Below are 20,948 nucleotides of genomic sequence, written 5' to 3'. Positions count from 1 at the left end.
CTGGCTGCATGTCCAGCTTATCTCACTGATTTTGAGACTATATAGAAGCTTAGATGGCTAGATGCGCATCAGCTGGAGCTCTGCGTTGGGGAGAGGACTCCGCAGTCAGAGTGCAGCACATGATGGAGTCAAGCAGGAGGTAGTGAACCGTGGTCACGCAGCCATGTGTAGAGTATGATGGGCTAGGTGGCAGGCAGGAGGCATGGGTGGAGTAGAAAAGGGCTGTGTGTTAGAAGCAGCCCCGAGGAGGAAGCTAAATACAGAGCTCCTATGTGTGTCCTTGCCTGCTGTCCTGTCGGTGTCGGTCTGCCCTAACCCCCTCCAAAAGGCTCCAGTGTACCCCTACGTCCTGGGCCAGAAAGGAAGACAGGCACACTCTCTGTGCTCTGGCCCACGTTGCCTCCCTGCAAGCACCCTCCAATGTGTGCTTTAGGGGTTAGATGTGGACGCAGTTGGGTGGGGTCAAGGGTGGGGGGGTGAGGGGGATTGTGTGTTCATGTGCCATGAGGTGTTTACGGTACGGGGTGGAGGGCTGTGAAGTGGGTACATCAATGACTGGGCGCAGTGTTAACAAATCCATTACAGTCGCCGATTCTCGAACTCTCTAAGACTACATTGTGTGTGTGTGTGTGTGTGTGCATTGCGTGCGTGCTGTGATGTGTAAGTAAAAAGGGAGGAGGTGACTGTTACCTCCTGGGGCCTGGTGTGTCTCCCTGCATGTGTACAATGCAGTGTGCACTGTAAAAGCTCACCATGTACAAACATTACATTTGCGCATGCCCGCAGCTACAGTTGCTCTCTCAATACAGCTTTCTAGCTATTGATTTCCTACAGACCTTTATGGTTCAACCTGGGATTAAAAGAGAAGAGTAGTCTGGTTCCTTTCCCTGCCTGCTTCTTTGAAGTCTGTGAGGCGTTACAGAGCTGCACTTTCACTAGCAGGTAGTCATGACACGATACAAGAAGGACCCAGATGGAAACAAGCTGTATAGACTTTCTTGGGTTTAAATCCTCTTATAACAGACCTTGTATTGAACTGTACTTTCCTGTGCTTTCTTTTCTCCTGCAAACTGTCAATAAAGTATTCATGCAGTATTCAATCAATCAATCAATCAAAACAATGAAGAAAAGTTCTCTAAACTTTTGGGGAAGCAGCTATTTGTGCCCACTTTCCATTTAAATTAGTAAATTAATACAGGAATAAAATCTTAGTTTTTCTGCTTTTCTGCCTTTAGTATCAATCAAGTGAAGATGGACAGGAAAGAGGGAGAGAGAGAGAAGGGGAGAGACATGGAGCAAAGGTCGTCATGAACGGGACTCAAACACGCGACACGCTGTCAGGCCAAAGCCTACAGTATATGTGGCATGCACCTGCATGGACCACTTGGCCAGCGGGCGCCCTGGAATAAAAGTAATGTACACTTGACATATTTATCATATTGTATAACGTATATGTAAAAAGATGAATACTTTACAGTATAACTACTCAATTGTCAAACAAGACAAGGAAACAAGGAAAATATATGATTTTCCCACGTAATTTGAAAACTATTAAAAATATGTTTCCATTCATTTAAAAGTAGATCTTACTCATGGTCCTAAGCATACATCACGTATTTTGTGCATTTTTACACACTCAGAGTAAATGAACACGCTTGGTCAAGAAGTAAACATGTAAAAATGTGTTGGGGCTTGTGGGTCGACTGAAGACTAGACAGCAGACATGCCATGCATGATTTTGTCTGTTCATCTCTGACAGCAGGCATGTTACGATCCTTAGCCCAGCCTCAGCAAAACCTGTTTTGTCAGTGAACAGTAAACACACTCCCAGGAGAAGAGCACTTGGCCAAGTAGAAATATGGCCCTTCTCCTTCAAGTCAACCCGCCCTCTAATTCTGTATAAGTGAAGCACAGGTTCAACTATTAGCGGTTCATCCATTGTATGCAGCCTTGTTTGAATCAGATTGGCAGATCAACACAGAAACAGAGTTTGGCTTCAGTTCAGCTCTCCGTGGTGCAGACAGAGAATCACTATGGGAAAAAACCCAGTCTGGCCAATTCAGTAGAATAGAGCAAAGTGGCTTTATAAGATCCTAGGGCTAACTTGCCGAGAAACCAGGGGTCATCAATGTGTCTGACTTGGTCATGTCCGTTGCAAATTTAACATTTTCTCTTTTAGACACCATTATAATGTTCATATTTTGATCATAAGACCCAATTACTGAATGTCAAGTCTCCAGGTTTATGAGTTCACTATGTATGGGTTACTAGATTATGAGTCCACTAGTACTATTGGTTCTCAATCTTTTTTATTTCCAAGGACCCCCTCTGAGAGTGTACAGAGTTACAGACCTGTTATGGTCATTCAGGGCTAACTCTTTGTGTTACTTACTGGTAACGCTCATTTTGTATGTCCGTGGGCAAAAATGGAATTTTGACAAAGATGTCCACCACAAACCAACATGGCAAGGACCTCTGTGAGAAACCACAACATTGAGAGAAAGAGACTGACTCTATTCGGTTACCTAACAGAAGTGATGGACTGGATAGGTGACTCAACGCATGTGCGTCAGCGGTATCCAACTTTAGAGTTGACGTCGTGGTCACTGCGGGGCAGAGAGGAACTCGAGACTGGCGCTAATGCGGGATCTCGACAAGCAAAGAGGAGGCTTAGAGCCAGGTCTATATACCTCATCCACTACCAGCCCACCAGTCTTGACACAGATGAGAAGACGCTCAGAGCAGGGCTATACAGCACAACACCCACACACTCTAAAACACAACGGAAGCGATGAAAAACACCTCAGCCATGAATGGTAACGAACACAGCGACAGATGCTGCAGAGAGCAAGCGTAGAGAGATACGGGGAGATGGAAGCTTTGCTATGACGACACACTGCCACTGTGAATAGACCAGCGGCTCACCAGCATGGAGCATACACATTGACACTCTATCAGAGCAGATTACCCGTCGTGTGCGAAGAGGGCGATAATCAGGCTTCTAATCAAAGGCCAGCCGGTCACTTAGGTTTCTAAAACCCGATTCATACCTCATCGCACGACTGTGTTGTGCATAGAAAATAGCCGTATCCGTGACACGTTGTGAGCTAGTACTGTAGGTCTGCTATTTTTGGTGCGCAACACCTCATAAATTAGGCTTAAGCCCCTCACTCCAATCTACTGAGGTGGCAGGTGGGGAAGAAAAGGGTATGAGTCAGAGGCTACGACGCTATGGCTCAGAGGCTAGTATATCATCAACACTTATCAGGGTGTCATCTTTACTTATACTAGACCAGTTGGGCACCGGTCTACATGTCCACGATGCAAGTTGGAAACACATGCCTCACCCAGTTATAGCCGTTGTATGCGTTGACAGATACCTGCTGTAACCGTCTGTCTCTCTGTGTCCCTTTTATGCCCATACAGTGTATGGAGATTTCTGTATCTGTCTGCCGATGTCCTTTTATGACCAAATATGGTCATCAGTACAGTATATGCCCATTTATGGGCATATACTGGCCCCAGTAAAAGAAGGGAAAATCCTGTCATCCCTTACTGTACATATTTTTTTCTTTTGATTTTGATTTGATTACAAGGTCTTAGCAGACCTTGTAAGCTGTGCTTTCCTGTGCTTATCCTACAGTTTTCAATCAATCAATAAATCAATCATCAATCAATCAATCAATCAATCGGTGAAGAGTGCCCCGAGTTTGAATTTGGTCGGTTATACGGTGCTCGAGTTACGTGAACTATACAGACGGACGTATACAGATGCACAAACTTAGAGATTTTGTGCATTTATTGTAAGATAGTACATTTAAATACAACAGGAGTTGACCCAAAGTGCTTTCCAATGGAATGGGCATGACAACACGATAGCCACAACACATAAATCACAGGAGACCTGACTGACCACACCACACCCACCGATATACCAGCATCCAAGCCTCCTGCTCTGCACACCGCCGCCATGGCTCAATAAACTGTCACGTAACGGAGACACAGAGAGGGAGTGTGCCTGAGATCTGGCTTCCTAGACGGCGGCGCTTAACCGTGATCGGCATGGATTAGATGACTTTCCAGCCGGATCAATGAGAGATAGAGGGGCGGGGGGGACGGTGCCTCCTATGGGCTCCGATAGCTGATATCTGCAACTGTGGGAGGCAGAATAGGAGTCATCGCTTTTGCAGCAGATAAAACGAAGTTTCCACCCAAACGCAAAACATACAGGCAGACAACTTATGCAGGCACAAATAAGCGAATGCACACCATTATGTCACCGACAGCTTTATTAATAACGCAGATCTGGTTGAGGCCAGAGACTCTCTTATACTGTATGTAGGCTCTCACCTGCTTTGCCCACATAAAAAAGGTGTTAATGACAGACTTGAACACACTCTACAGTCTACACTGCTCTTCAGGAATGGGTGATAGAGAATTGCTATTACCCTATTACTTTGAATGGTATCCACGTTCTCGATATTTTACCTCAAACCTCAAACCCTTAGATCTCCATCTCTGCTGACACCTTGCCCAAAAGGTGTCATTATGTAGATCAGTGGTTCGCCGACTTTTTATCTCGAGAGAGACCCAAGATGTTACCCACATTTGAAATCAAAACAGGTCATTACTGTATTACATAATGTAATCAGTCGGAGAAAAAAAGTCAATGTTGGACCACAGCCAAAGCCCCAGCGTGCATGGTGCGTGCATTTTGAATGTGCCCATTAGCAGATGACAGCTGCATTGTGGGTACCTGATTGATAGTATACCGTATGCTTTTAGAATTATGTAAATAGAGTGCTCGCTGAATGGAAAGAACTTTAAGTTCAGCCTTTTAAATATACAGTATGTATCTATATTTCAGTTTTTTGGGCACCTGAGGCCTAATAATGAAGCATTAACGTGAGGGCATTACGTTTTCACCTCGGCATTTCCAAGGACTTTACAATACAGAACTTTTTGAATTGTGTGTTTAGTGTGTGTGTGCGTGCGTGTGTGCGTGCGTGCGTGCGCATGTGCGCGTGTGTGTGTGTGTCTCAATAAAGCCACGTGTCCTTGAGTGTGTTGCCCTTGATGCTGTGCAAAACCTTCCTCACGAAATGCCTCCATTAACCACAGGACCCTAGCGTCCCATTTCTGGGCAGGACATGAACATTCCAGCAAACATTCTGCAAAAATAGCAGTTTGTAGATTGCCTATTTTCGGTGAAGAGATGTGGTATAGAGGGAAAAGGAAGGAGGGGACATAATATCTGAAACACTCAATGTAGCGGAATCCAAGCTGTCCAGGCACACAGAATTATCTGCATAATGGTATGCATGAAAACCATCTTAAAGGGAATTCAGATCAAAAAAAATTATTCCTCGCGTAGCAAATGGGGCATGCAGTCAACAAGTCACCTATTTAGTGTTTGTTGTTGCTGTACAGAGAGGGGCAGAGGAGTTGTACCTGGCCTTATGCACACTGAGCCACTGTTCAGCCCCACAGAACCAAGAGCTCGGGAGCATAGACACGCCACTGTGTGTTCATATGTTTGTGTTAGTGAACGGTCAGCTTCAACAGTGAGGCTACTGTGTGTGTTTGAGTCATTACTACTACTTCAGAGTGTGTGTGTGTGTGTGTGTGTGTGTGTGTGTGTGTGTGTGTGTGTGCGTGCGTGCGTGCGTGCGTGCGTGCGTGCGTGCGTGCGTGCGTGCGTGCGTGCGTGCGTGCGTGCGTGCGTGCGTGTGTCCTTGGATCATGGCAATGTGGTGGTAGATGCCTGGCACCATCAATTAATTAGAGTAATGATCTCATAACGAGGAATGAGAACGGTGGTCTGGGATCAGAAACAAAGCTCACCGGCAAGGCTGAACGTGTCATTGATGGGGGAGTGAGCGTGCCCTCTGCTACTGTGGTTGACACAGGCGCCCTCAATACATGCCCGACTCAATGCCAGATTGCCTAATGATAGGGCTTAGAGCAGGAGAGGGCTGAGGTGTAGAAGTCAACATGAGAGCTGGTGAAGGTTAGAATTTATAGCTAGAAAGAGAGGTGTAGAAAGACGAGTGAAACCAAAGCCCCCCAGCCCCCCCCCCCCCCCCAGGTTATCAGTGTCAGTCCGTTTGCACCCCACAGAGGAGGAACAGCCAGCCTCCGCTGCATCTGTCCCAAGCCGGAGCACCTCCTGCTGGGCATGCCAGTCAGCCAGGCAGGGGGTTGCTTTGCTCTCGACTGGAAAAGGGCAACCTGCATGCCCCAAGGTGAGCTTTGTGCAGCTGTCAAAAAAAACTCTGACCTCTCCCTCTGGCCTTTCGCCGGACCCTCCACTCCTTTCTGTACCACCTCTAGCCTGGTCCCCTGGCTGGCACTGGACTGGACCCGCAGGGCACCATCAAGGTTCCCATCAAACTGGGAACCTTCCCCTGAGTGGCCACTCTACCCTACCCTGATCCACAGCCACTATATAAATTCAAAATGAATGCCCTAATCTGTCTATGGCCCCATTTAGACTGCAGTCACATCCAGTCAAATCTGATTCAAATCAGATTTATTTCTCAAATCTGATCTTTTGGCCCGACCATTCACACTGCATTTGCAAGTGACCAGATCGGAAAAATCAGATTCCATGTGACTTGTATGTGACCTGTCTGCGTTAAGACTTATTTAAACAAATCAGATTCCAATCTGGATGTGGCACAGATCTGATTCAGTGTAAATGGGGACTATGTCTCTCCTCTTCAGTCACATCTGGATGTGTCTCTCTGTTGCTCTCTCTCCTCTCCAGACACATTTCATTCAGAATCAGTATCAGAATCTGATTGACTGATTCATTGTCACAGAACAGATTTACAGGCGTAATAAAGTGGGTGAAATGCAAGCTCCATTATTTGAAGTTTTAGTGAAAGAAGAATAGAAATTAAAATGAAATATATACAGTACTGTATACAAATAAACATATAGCTTAACAGGATGTTCTGTAGCCTACATTCAACTCCCAAGACCTGCTATTCTCTACTTATAAGAGATAACTTTCCCTCCTTTCCCTTTTAACCTGACTTTTACCTGACCTGACCTTTTACAGTATACCTGACTACCCACGTAGTGTTTTCCTCATCAGCCCAGTAGTCACCAGGGCTTCTTCAGCTGCACCTCGTTCCATAATCAAGCCCTCGCTACTCACAACAGATCACTTCCTCTCTCCCTGCCAGATTCATGTCAGTGTTAGTGTTTCATGTCTTGATTCTCTAGCCCCCGTATTCCATTTCCCATTCCTGAGTCGCATGCTTGGAACCTATTTAATGTCCTTGGATTATCTATTGAATTACAGCCTCATATGCATTTGGGTCCTCTGTCTTCCTGCTACACATTAACACCCCTGTGAAAATGTGTATGCCTTTTCTGTTGCAAATGTAGTTTGACTGTAGCTTTGAAACTCGGAACGGAAACTGATGTTCACATTATTTGCTGCAAGTAGCAGACTTTCAATGTGTTAACCACCAAAATCCACAAGTGCACTGTTATTATATTTGATGCTAAACTAAAACACAATGATGAGAGCAGAAGTAAAGTATGTAGTGCTTTTACTTGACTTCCTGAATATAGCCTTTTCTATTTCCGTCTTACTTTTTAGAATGCCACCACAAGTAAGAGAGAAGAGGAGAGGACCAGTGTTCATGTCCTAATAAGGGTCAGTGCATTAATATTGTAGTTCCACTGGGATTTACAGTACATACTGTAGGTCAGTACCTATTATGTGTGGGCCTCCCGGTAAAAATGCAACATGTAAAATGATGTAAAATAAAATAAAAGGTACACATGCCTGCCTGATATGCAGTTTGCAGTGTTGCCTGTCTGATATTTAATAAGAAACTATGCTATTTTGTTTTGTATTAAACTTATAATCAATATGCACTCTGCGCACAAACCACAATTATAATACCAGACAGTGCTCTGTTGCTGTTGAATTCTAAATAACTCTACTAATCTAATCTAATCTACTGTAGGACTTGAATAGCCTAGATGTAAACATTTCAGTCTTTAACGGCTTAAATAATCAGTGTATCATCACTTTAATGATCAAGTGCTGCCCTTTATTTCACCGTGCAAGTTAATTAACCACTTAATAAAGGACAACTTTATTTTTTTTTCAACCAAGGTTCATGTTTTAGGTTGTTATTAGAGAAAGTAAAAGATGAGTGTAATTTTTTTCTTTTGCTGCTTTCTTTCGTTTTAGGGATTTTAACTATTTTTGACAGGGGGGCGGGGGCATTCGAACATGGGGCTAAATATGTATTTCTTTACAAAATTGTATAGCGATTTATTTTTTATTATTTACTATAGTCTTACTAGACCCCAGGAAATTACATCTGGTCACAAAAGATCACAGGATCTATTAAATGTGACAAACTGACATATTGAGCCTAAAACACACCCTATAGGCTACCTTCACATTTAATAGATCCCGTGATCTTGTGTGACCAGATGTAATTTCTTGGGGTCTGGTAGGACCATAGTAAATATTAATAAAGAAATCGCCAAATTACACCCGTATTCGTGTCTTCTTTGCTGGCGTAACGGCCGCAAAGAAGATGGTTGCTTCGCACTGGAAACCGCCTCATACATTGTCATTAAATGACAATGTATGAATCTAGAAAGGTCAAAGCCCATTGGCGAAATTTTCGCCAATGGGCTTTGACCTTTCTAGACATCATTTATCTAGAAATGTCTACAGCAAGATTGCATGGTGCAAAAGAGGAAAACATTGAGATTTGGTCTGGTATTGCAGGTATTGGTATTTGGTTAAGGGCATGGTTTAATCATTATTATTATTATTATTATCATTATTTATTTATTTTTTGTCTCCATTGCACAGTAGGAGGAGTAATGACATTTTGTGGCATTTTTGGTCTCGGGGGGGAGGGGTGGGTGGGATTGTTTGTTTTTGTGTTCCTTGCTTTTGCTGTTATGTGTTGTTTTATATGTGTTTTGTTTTCTTTAAGTCATTCATGTTGTTAACGTGTATAATTGTGATTTTTGTCTTAAAATAAAAAAACATTTGATAACAAAAAATAAATAAAGAAATTGCCGTACAATTTTGTTAAAAACTACATATTTAGCCCCATGTTCGAACGCCCCCCTGTCAAAAATAGCCAAAATCCCTAAAACTAAAGAATGCAGCAAATTAAAAAAAAATTAACACTCTATAGTCACAACCTAAAACATGAAACTTGGTTGAAAATAACTAAGTTGTCCTTTAAACCTTATACTCTGTTGTACAGCTCAGCTAATTTCACTGAATATTCATCAAAGTTCATTCATTTGAATGAACTTTGTCCCCCGGGGACCCACACATGGAATTGCACCACTCACTTCACACAGGTGTGATTTTTAACAAATGTTTGCCTATTATGACATGCTCAGAAATTCAACAACCTGGCAAGAGGCAAATGTCCTCCTATGTGTTGGGATCATAATAATGGAATAACAATGGGGTTAGATAATAATAACCTTCTTGATTATTTGACTAACTTACATGAGCAAGAGGTTATTAAGGTTATTGGTTGTATAATATTGGTTTCGATATGTTATGGGTTAATTGCCCAGCCTTAGCTGGGCAATTGTGTGTGTGTTGTTCTATGTGAGCTATACCAGGTGGAAGATGACAGAGCCTTTCTGTGTGGACGTGACAGTGCGGTGACCTCCTCCTGTGCCCAGCTTCCCCCAGCTTCCCCCGGCTAATTGGGGTTTAACTGTGCGTTTGTGCTGGCAGCAGACGAAGCAACTGGCCATCACGTCATGGTTTTAGGACGAAACTTTTCATAGACGAGGGACTGAAGGTCACAGTGCCATATTCTGGCCGTCTGCAACGTAGGCTGAAACCAAGGGCGACGCAGATACACAGAGGGAGCTTGGTAGAACGAGGGACAGAGAGAGAGAGATAAGAGATGAGAAGGGCAATGCCCCATCCATACATTTAATGTGTGTGGCTGTGTGCGTTTGTGTTCAAGCTCGGTGTGCTGTTGGCGTCAGAGCTAGATGGTCACCTTGGCCTGGCTGGTGATGATAATAAGGATAACCAAGAAGGGAGACGAGGGCTCAATAGAAGGTTACGGAAGAACAGGGAATGGGCACTCAAACATGCACATAAAAATTAAAACAATAGCAATGCAGGAGTCGAGCAGAGCAGAATTGAACCCAGACAATACAGGCAGAGACATTAAGACCACCTATGAAACCACTATATGCATTCACTCTCCAAAGGCTCTTTCAGCTGATCACGGTCTGAAACAAATCCATATAGCCTACTGAAAGTCTGTCCATAATTAGTTTGTGGTTTACTTCAATAGCTTGATTTGCCAGCTAGTTTTCAACACTTCATCACTGAGCTCAGAAGCTTAGAGGTAGTTGGTGCATACTTTTCAGCCGCGCGCACACGCACACGCACACGCACACGCACACGCACACGCACACGCACACGCACACGCACACGCACACGCACACGCACACACACACACACACACACACACACACACACACACACACACACACACACACACACACACACACACACACACACACACACACACAGGAAATTGCATACAAGGACATAAATAGTATAGGTGCAGCAAAGTTTAAATCAAGGCACAATCCTCAGTCACAATACAGCAAGCATGTCATGTCACCCAGCATTCCATGGGCACAAGGAGTACTGTAGAAACCCCCTCCAACAACCAGTCCGCGGGCGGCTATGTCCCAGGCTGGACCACCAGAGGAAACAATTTCCCAGTCCACTCCTGCATTGCCACCCGGTGTCACATGGTTCTCCGTAGCGTGGCTGATCCCGTGGGCCCAAACTACACTCACTGTTGTTCCGACAGCGGACGGACACACTGTCTCTCTTCCCGCCTCTCTTCCCGGTAGCTGCTCATGGTAAGGGCCAGCAAGCAGCACCGGCTGTCGGTATACTCCATCGGTGAGCAGTGCCTTGTAGTATGCAAGCTTGCGATCATGTTGAAGCACAACAGTCTACAGAGGTTGCAAATGCATCTCAAATCCGCACCCACTACATTAACGGTGGTAGTTACAACGGAGCAGTTTAAAGTCATGCTCAGGACACAGAGAGAGAGGAGTTTTTTATGAAATATTCCCATGCTTAAAATATTCCAGACTGAAGGCTGCGCTCAATATCATGTGATAACTACAACACAACGTGGGTGGTCTGCATTACGTGTCTTTCTCCAAAGAACAATGTGAATTACATTGACACAAATGTACCCACTGAGTGCTGTCTGCTCATTAACAAGTTCCCAGTTAAACCGTCCATAAACCAACTGTTGCAGAGTTGCTTTTATTAATATTCATACAACTAAATCATTTACTTCTGCAAATTATATTCTGTCTTGTAAATGACGATTATGGGGGCTGGCAATCATGTTTTCCCCCACCCATATAGTTCTGTTCAATACGAGGTAAATGAGGAAAAAGTACAGTAATACCCTGAAGGAAGGAGCAACTACATAAAAGTGAAATAGCTATAGACATCACACGCTGGGCAAGACCTACACTGTAGACGCTATCATTTATTTTGGGCGGAAGTTGCGGGATTTTGGCGGAATGAAGTACCGCTCAAGGAAATGACGTTGATGCTTTACAAATCAGTTTACATTCTCCGTGAATGAAACAAGTGTTGTGATTGGTCGGAAAAATATCGTATCCGGGGGAAATACATTTGACAGATATTCCGGACCGACACTTCCCGCCGACCGAGCGTCTCTGCCTTAGGTTGTGACCAGGCTTTTCTCTTCGCAGATGAGTAAGGCGGGGACCGAGGCTATAGACGTCGTCGTGCGGCCTGTGCGGCCGCAGGCGTGGCGAGCAAATGAATGACTTGTTCATCCACATGCAGAGCTACCAACCTGCACACATTTTGTGTACCAACCACGCAATTCTAGGTGTCTATACGCCTAGAATTGCGCGGTTGGTACACAAAATGTGTGCAGGTTGGTAGCTCTGCACATGGAGGGAGAGCAGAGGAAGCTGGGGAGGCTCGGCGCTCAGGGGCTGATCGAGGGAACGAGGCGCTCAGGGGCTGATCGAGGGAACGAGGCGCTCAGGGGCTGTTCGAGGGAACGAGGCGCTCAGGGGCTGTTCGAGGGAACGAGGCGCTCAGGGGCTGATCGAGGGAACGAGGCGCTCAGGGGCTGATCGAGGGAACGAGCCACTGTCACGGAGCCTCAAGGGAAGAGCACCGCTTCATTCTGGTTTGTTGCCATAATAAGACTGTCACCACTGCACACTGTAAAGCACTCAGCCTGTCACTAAGAGTTTATGCAAACCACCATCAGTATATGTGAGGTGGGATGTACAGTATAGACATGCTTTCTCTTTGTCTGTCTGTCTGCCTGTCTGTCTACTTCCCCCTCCCTACGCACACGCACCTTTATCTTGCTCTTGTCTCCAATACGTACAGGAATGTGTTGAGATTTACCGTCGCTCTTTAAGAGAGCTGGACTCTCTAATGCCACATTCTCACCGAATAGCATTGACAATCTCGGTAAAGCTTCCATAAACAGTCCCTAAAAAGAACCAATCCATCTTCTGAGTTCTGACTGACATGGATGACAGGATCCGTGGCTCCACACTACAGGGGCCACCCCTGCTTGAAATGTAGGCATGTTAATGCTTCTCTGCATGTGAAATGCCCCCCCCCCCCCCCCCCTGTACTGGCAAGTGTTTTGAGCACAAGCTGTGGACTCCCATCATGAGTCTGTTATTTCACCCCTGGGACCCTGGAGTAGGGATTGACATGACTGTTATCCACCAACAACACAGAGCCACAGACAGACTTGTGAGTCTCTTGGTGTGCTAAAATTGCCAATTTAAACACAAGCAACCGCATGGCCATGGGAAATGAGAGATAAGTCTGTATACAGAATTACAGATTACAGAGTCTGTCTGTCGCATGACACTGTTTATCCTAAAAGACATCAACATCCCCCCCAGCAATAATATAGGAAAACAAGATTTTCTTAATTGCCAACTAACTTTTTGTAAAATATATAACTCAATTCCGTTTGCAGGGATGCCACTGAGCTCTGACCAGCCATGTGTTATCCTAGATGTCTATAAAGCACAGAAATCGACCGAAACGGACCACACTCATAATCAATTTAGTTGATTTAATTCTTCATAATACATGTCCCAGAAGGGTTTCAGTCATCCGACCCTCATCAGTATGGCCAACATCACACTGATGAATGCCATGATGTCTGAAAACGTTTCTGCAACTTGAATCGTGGTTGGACAAAAATCCCGTCTCTCCATCCACTACCATTAAAATAAGGTGATTTTCAGTTGCTTCGTATTGATATTCTGTGCATTAAATACACCAAATAAACTTGGTGTCAGTAAAAAGGAACATCACAGCTGCAGCATAGTGATTGGGCATATAATGTTTGTTTTTAGTTTTACCAAAAATGATGTTTTAGCAAATTCAACAAAAACAAGGAATCAGGGCGGAACAAGGCAGAAATTAAGAGCCTGCTGGTTAGTCAGTCATGGACCAATCAAAAGGCTGACAAATGGTGAATTAAATCAAGTGAATGGATTTCTGAGAGCGACCCCATTAAATCATGGAGTGATATTCAATAGGAGAGACAGCTGGAAGGTGGTATCCAAAATACATCCTGCACACAGAAAATACACTATTCCACTGTTCCAGAATCAAGCCGTTGACATTTCGCTTGATTAATCTATAGCTTTAGCACTCAACAACAACCAAACAAAGAAACAAAATAGACTACATTTTGTGTAATATTGCCAACTGACAGGTTCACAAACTTCTCCAGGACTCCATTGTTTTTTTCCCTCCAGGAAATGTATCAGAAAATGTTCTGGTGTAAGCAGTAACGATATTTGTTGTAAAAGGAACACACTGCTTCCCTTCCCAATTGAATACAAATGTATGAATGACATTTCTGAGAGTGCTGGTAAGCCCTCTAATCATTTTAGAGACATGCTAAAACAAACTCTGAATCCCATGTCCAGTCAAAGATACAGTATATACTGCTCTTTTTACGTCTATTCCCACAACTAGACAGGTATTTAGGCTATAGCAACTATATGCCTATTAACTTTGGACTGAGATTCACCCATAGCCTACTACTCTCTTTGGACTGATATTTCACCATTACAAGATGTAATTCTATAATAGTGAACACAGTGCAGACCACCATGCATGAGAACATTATTGACTCCCTCTAATTGGATAACAGGTGGGTGCACAGGGCATAAAGGAGGATAAAGAAGGGGTGTCATAAATGTTGCCTGCCGTATCGATCCCTATGCCCTATCTGTTAGACCAGTGGTTCCCAAAGTGGGGTCCGGGGACCCCCAGAGATCCTTGAGTGAGTTCCAGGGGGTCCCCAGCTAAATAATAGTTTGGAAACAACTGGACCCTTATATCGGTATGTGACTCTGAGAGTTAAATGAACTTTGATTTTACTATATGAATTGGGGGTCCCAGAGATAGAAATGCTATTAAATGGGGGGTCCATAGACTAATGCATGTCAAACTTATAGGGTCCTTGAAATTAAACGGTTTGAGAATCACTGCTAGAGCCGTAAAAAAAAATCTTCTCTCGTGGGGGTCCTTGACATATCTTTTCAAATGGGGGTCCTCTGGCTAATTAGTGTTAATTGGGGGTCCTTGACGTGAAAAAGTTTGGGAACCACTGTGCTAGACTATACCTGATCTGACCTGCACTTGTTTTAAATCTGTTGGAACAGGCCTAACACGCATTTATGCTTACGCATCAGAAAGAAATTATCTTAATGTCTATATGCTTTATGGTAGCCTATCATACGTCTCATAGGCTATATGAACAGGTGAAACCGCATCAATTGATGTGACTCAAATCAAAATGTACTTTAATTGATAAATAGTTTTTAGTTACCCTAAAACATATAGAGTAACATAGGATTCTCGATTAACGTAAATCGTAAATAAATAAATAGCCTACATGAGAAAATACGAAATACAAAAAAGGAAGAAGAATTAGATGCTGAACGGAATCTGTTTTGAGATAGGCAGGCTGCTGTCACGTGGAGAGAGAGAGAGAGAGAGAGAGAGAGAGAGAGAGAGAGAGAGCTTAAACGCAAAAACTTTGTTGGAAAAAGAAAAACACAATCAGCAACGTAAACAAGAAGCGAATATAAACTTAGCTTTACCTGTCGCGGTCCGTTTACGATTCACCCGGTGGTCGTCCGTGCCCAACATCATGCGCGCAGACACATTCACTGACTGCATGCCAACGTCCAGCTCAAGCGGAGTCGCCAACAGAGCTTGCGCTGTCACAAAACCACTGCGCCCTCAGAGGTGTCCACGACCACGCACCGGTCCGACGCTCGATCGTGAGTCGTGACCATTCCTTGAAGTGACACCCTTCTTCTTTCTGCCTCACGACTTTTTTGCTCTGTATAAATGAAACATAATTCGTTAGAAATTAAGCGTATATCATGTTTTATTTCCAAAGTATCTCTCTCTCTCTCTCCCGCCCATCTCCCTCTCCCTCCTCTCGATCACCTCCCTGCGCCTTAATTATTACAACACTTACCTTATTATTATTTTCAGTAATTTTCCAGGCCATGTGTATAATATCGACTCACATTCCGAATATCATGAAGAAAATGCAAGCCCACGTGTTCTAATTAGGCTATAGGCTCCTCGGCAGTCGGCACACATGTTCCCTTGGGGAAATATCTGGCTGCATCCCACTGCGTGAGTGATGGCAGTAGCTTATTCAACTTGACCTCATATTAGCCTCTTCATCTGCCTGCGCCTCTATCAAGGGAAGTGTAATAGTGGCCAGAGATTGCCCTCTGATGGGGTGTTTATCTTGGCAGATGTGATGTGACTATAAACTGTCTTATAAATAAAGATGAACGTATGGTTTATTTTCTCTAAACCAGCCTACACGAACTATAATATAGGCCTGCTTGCTGATTAATGTGATGGTTGTCATGTTTAGGCCTATATTTTAATCAATGTTGGCCATGGCGATTGTTAGCCGTGTGTAAAGAGGTTTGCGTTAGCGGACATAATGGCCTATTGGGCTGCATGCGCCACAGCGCACAGAGAATATAGCTCCTATACTATACACAGCGGCGAGGTTCTAAATCACGGCGTTACAAGGCAAAGGTTGTCAGCACTCAGCGGTGAGGTGATGAATGCTCTTGGATACCTATTTGAGGGCTCTATAGCCTCTATATATGTCCTTCTCCATGCAAATGCATGCATGCGCTCAGTGCGCTGGCACACACCATTCGATCATAAAAATAACCCACGGGAAAGAACATTGCGCCCATGGTGAGCGAAACACAACACCATGTCTCCAGCAACAACAACTTCACCTCCTTCAGCTGGCCAACAAACACTGCTCTGTGCCAGACCAGTTCAAAGCCAAGTTAAACCATGGGCTCTTCAACGTTCTTCGGTCCAAGGAGGACCCCTAAACATGGGACGAGGGATTAAACTTTTTTCCTTTTCCCTCTCAAAAATAGCCGATCTATACATGCTCAAGCACTTGTAGTTCAAAAATTCCCCCCCCCCCCCCCCCCCCATATGGCTGATGGCTCCCGGATTTGTTGAACCTTTGACAAAACAAATCTTTAAGATCATGCAAGTACAAACATGTTCCATCCCACCTCAAGTTTATGCCTTTAGTTTGCTAATTGGTTTAAGCTATTGGCAGTTCTCAATGTCTGCAATCAGATCTCCGCTTAATGAGGAAAGGCCAAAGGTCCATGGCATGGATGGAAGCCAGAAATGAACAAAGTATTACACTATCCAAATGATGCATTCTGTCAACCCAGCGTGCCACATTAATCACAGAGGCACCTGCTGCAAAGAAGGCGTGATCCTTGCTCTTTATAGATGTCACTTGCCCTTTGAAATCATGCCAATGATTATGAACTGTGTCCAGCAAAGTAATAATCAAAAGACTCTAGCTCATCTTCAAACATTATTGATGCATGTCATTCATGTGGACGCATATTTCAAATATAAAACGGATCACAGGTTTCTATAATCTATAACTCTTGACCAGTCATGTCCATCATTTGAAACGCCCACTCACACCCCAAATCCTGCCATTATGTCCGAGGCTGGTTTCCGTAGCAACCAAAGGTTCCAGGATGAACATTAAACGTCATCCTGAAATATTTGACAACAGCAAGAGTGGTTGAAGAGAGGGAAAGAGGCAAAGGCACATTAAGCAGTAGGTTATTTGTTTCAGCTACAGTCAAAAAGAAATCTGCAAAAATATGTAATATGGAAATAGGCTACTATACAGTATGTTAAAATTGCAGACACAAATGGAATGGATTATCGTTATGCTCAACCGTTCTATTTACATAATGCCGTTATACAGTAAGTTGACAAAGTGATTACATGAATGTTTAAACGCCATATAGGCCCAGACACTTTCAGAAGCACCTTCTAAGTTGGTATTCTGGTTTGTCCTCGAGGATGAACTGACAAACTTGATGAAACACCCCCACGCAATGAAAATAATGGTTTCTTATGAATGACCTTGTTTGAATGGAATAGCAGCAAAATCCATTCAAACATGACACAAACTCATTGTGCCGTTTCCTGCACAATGCTATCAAGTTTTCCTATAATAATTGTTGATGCTCAGTTTATGGTCACTTGCCCTTGGTTTATAATTACAAGTGTCCAGTCAGTGCGTTTACTATGAAGCTAATTATGCCACCTGCATGCCTTTTGTGGCACTATAATGACCTGATGAAGATTCTGAACCAGGTAAGTGATTATTCTTTAGTAAGAACGTGTTTCTTTGCCCTTGTATTGACCTTATCCTGTTTATCTCCTCCACATTCAGTGAGACTCCGGCGTGGTTTCGGTTGTCCCCCTAGGCTCAATCAATTCCCCACTGTCACAACATCATGCCAGCAGTGGTGACAGATTTGCCTGTGATTGGCAGTTGCCCGGTGAGAAATCATTGCTTACAATGGAGATGTGTATCACTCTGATTCTGAATAAGATGCTCTGAGTATTTGTTTGGATGTGATAATGTGTTAGAAAAGGAAGGAGACTATATATCCCTACTACCAACTGATTACTTCCTTGCCAGCTGTCTTTCTGTCTCTTCACTCTATGCTGCTCTCATGCTCAAATATTCAATTATAAAAAATATATAATTGAATATTAGGAACTAAAAAAACATTTGCACACAAAAGGCAAACATTTCAGTCAATGTCTTTGAAATATTAACTCTCGGATTTCGGAGAACAACTTCATCGAAATCTGTTAATAGCATTTTGGAATGAGAGCACTACTTGCTTGGGGGTTCAGTTGTCTCATTCGTTTGATTATATCATTAACAATGACAAAGTATAAACACACTGCAGCAGACACTTTTGGTGTACACACCAACCACAGTCATGATATAAAAGCATCTACTGTCAGGACAAATGGTCAAAATGGACAATATTCAAGGATAACAAAGACTAAGGGTGTGGGAAGAACATATAAAGGAGCCTATATATGTGGCGTAGTATCATATAGCATCATATAGATATTCCACTGTTACCTTCTTAGCTTACGCATGTTTCATGATAAATGCTTTTATGTGATGTATTCCCATGCTTTTGTTCTTGCTTAAATGTAAGTCGCTCTGGATTAAGAGCGTCTGCTAAATGCCTAAATTGTAAATTGTAGTATGGATAAGATTCAATCGGAAGATGTCGATTGTTTGTCTTTTTGTTTTTGTTTCGTTTTTAGCCTTTTTATTACCTTTTTGTTTTTCCTCTTGTTGGTCACTTTTTTTTTTCGTGCTGTGATTCGTGTATGTCTTTACAAAAGGAATACAAATTCGAGTGACAAAAAAAATCTACTGTCCAGGGTGATGTATGACTTGATGTATGGCAATTAACCCTCCAGACCTTTCTGCCCCCTGAGTCGACTCGCAGCTTCTTTCTCCAGTAGGGAGCCTCGGAGCTCTCTGAAGTAAAGAGGCCCTTCAATCTTTCACACTGTTATGCACTAACAGCTTTGTATTCCACAGGGGGAGCACTCATAAAAATCCATACATATTAATGAGCACAAATGCATACTCCCACACCTAGCCTACTATACATACACAGAGGACTGCATAGAGCTGAACCACTGTCAATTTAGAAAGAGCTGTGTGCACCTTCCAGCTTGTACAGCTTATGTTAGCATATTTCTAAGAGTACCATCTAAAAATAGCTTAATGTACAGTATGTACAACATCTACTGAACATGTAATGGCACAAATTATAATATAAATGCTGATAACAATCTATAAGTCTGGTGGTCAAACAGCCAGGGAGTCAATTAACGTACAGGCTGGGGCTTTTTGATTTACATTATTAGATAATAATCAGTCACGTACCAGAGTTGTACTTGTCAAAGTACAGCCAAACCAAAAAAGTGATATGGTGGTTCTGGAATTTCTCACATCTTCTACTTAGTTTACACTCTGGGACACCAGGTGGTCTTGGGATAGATACTTTGGAGCAGACAGTTTTATCCCTTGGGTGCCAAATGTCATGGATGTAATGGCATCGATGTGTATTTACACTATGCTAGAAATATTAGCAGCTTGAGGATCTAGTATTCTGTGCTGACTATACATATCTGCTGACAAGGCAGCCATTGTGGGAAATAAGACCACTTGTAATCAAGGGCCATTAGCCACACAGCCACAGAAAATCACTTCCTCTTTCCTCAGTTTCTCCTGAATTCTGTTTGTTCTGTCTGATCAACCGATACATATAATCCTTCTCTATCAATACATTGAGCTATTATTCTCGTTCTATTTATAGCTAATATTTACCCAGCAAGCATGCAATCTGATAGCAATATGTTGTTTTGTAAATATCTCACAGATATACAGAATGTGCTTTCATGTTATTCATGACCTTGACAATCTGTTCAATTAACCATTAAATAAATTGATAACTGTATAATTTGTATCCTCCCTGCTCAGTCATATTCTTAATTTTTTTTTTATATTGTGCAGCTCTGAAATTAAAGGTCTATGTGAAAGCTATTTCTTTTTCTTTTTCAATTAGTTCCATGGGGGGAAAAAACACTGCACTCCTTCACTGCTCCTCTGATCGACAAAGACAGTGAAGAGGACCACTTGAGCTATGCTCATTACCATGTTAAATTTAGTGAGGAAAAATTGTTCACTCCGTGTGCTGTAGAGCTATGATTTGTGATCTGTGAGACCATTATTTTATTCATTTTTAAAGAATAATGTATCTGTCGTTTCATATCATTGCGTGGTATTCAAGGTTGAACAATTTGAACCGTTTATATCTGTGTTTTAGAAGACAGTGAGGTGGAAAGTTCCCAAGGCAGCCTGAGGTTCAGGATTTATAATTTATTTTTTAGCGTTGTCTATTTGACCTCTATGACTCTTGTCATCCTCCTCTTCAACCTGTCTACCTACTATGACTCTTGTCATCCTCCTCTTCAACCTGTCTACCTACTATGACTCTTGTCATCCTCCTCTTCAACCTGTCTACCTACTATGACTCTTGTCATCCTCCTCTTCAACCTGTCTACCTACTTCCTGTCAATCACAATCATCACATTCCTTCCTTAAAGGACCACTTCACCTATTTTCAACCTAACTTCATGGAACTCACTAGTCACTAATGCTCATAATGTGGTACCATTTTTAGGTCTGTGATTCAGAGGAGGGCTGTGGACAGTTCAGAAACCTGCCTACCAGTGAACATCATCAGAGGAGGGCTGTGGACAGTTCAGAAACCTGTCTACCAGTGAACATCATCAGAGGAGGGCTGTGGACAGTTCAGAAACCTGTCTACCAGTGAACATCATCAGAGGAGGGCTGTGGACAGTTCAGAAACCTGCCTACCAGTGAACATCATCGGTAGGCAGGTTT

The 20,948-nt window shown here is 43.2% G+C and overlaps 1 protein-coding gene across 1 annotated transcript in view; it reads right to left on the bottom strand.

The window, feature by feature from the left end:
* Positions 1-15,322, bottom strand: part of znf385c (zinc finger protein 385C) — a 185,720-nt gene extending 170,398 nt beyond the window's left edge. The window contains exon 1 of the mRNA XM_083780357.1: positions 15,214-15,322. Within this exon, the coding sequence (XP_083636483.1) occupies positions 15,214-15,292 (79 nt within the window). The 5' untranslated portion in view covers positions 15,293-15,322. The remainder of the gene's footprint in view (positions 1-15,213) is intronic.
* Positions 15,323-20,948: the final 5,626 nt, after the last annotated feature.

Source organism: Protomyctophum parallelum, assembly GCF_964188405.1.
Source record: "Protomyctophum parallelum genome assembly, chromosome: 13".
NCBI lineage: Eukaryota > Metazoa > Chordata > Actinopteri > Myctophiformes > Myctophidae > Protomyctophum > Protomyctophum parallelum.
Note: the sequence above shows the minus strand (reverse complement) of the source record. Positions and strands in the feature narration are given on the sequence as shown.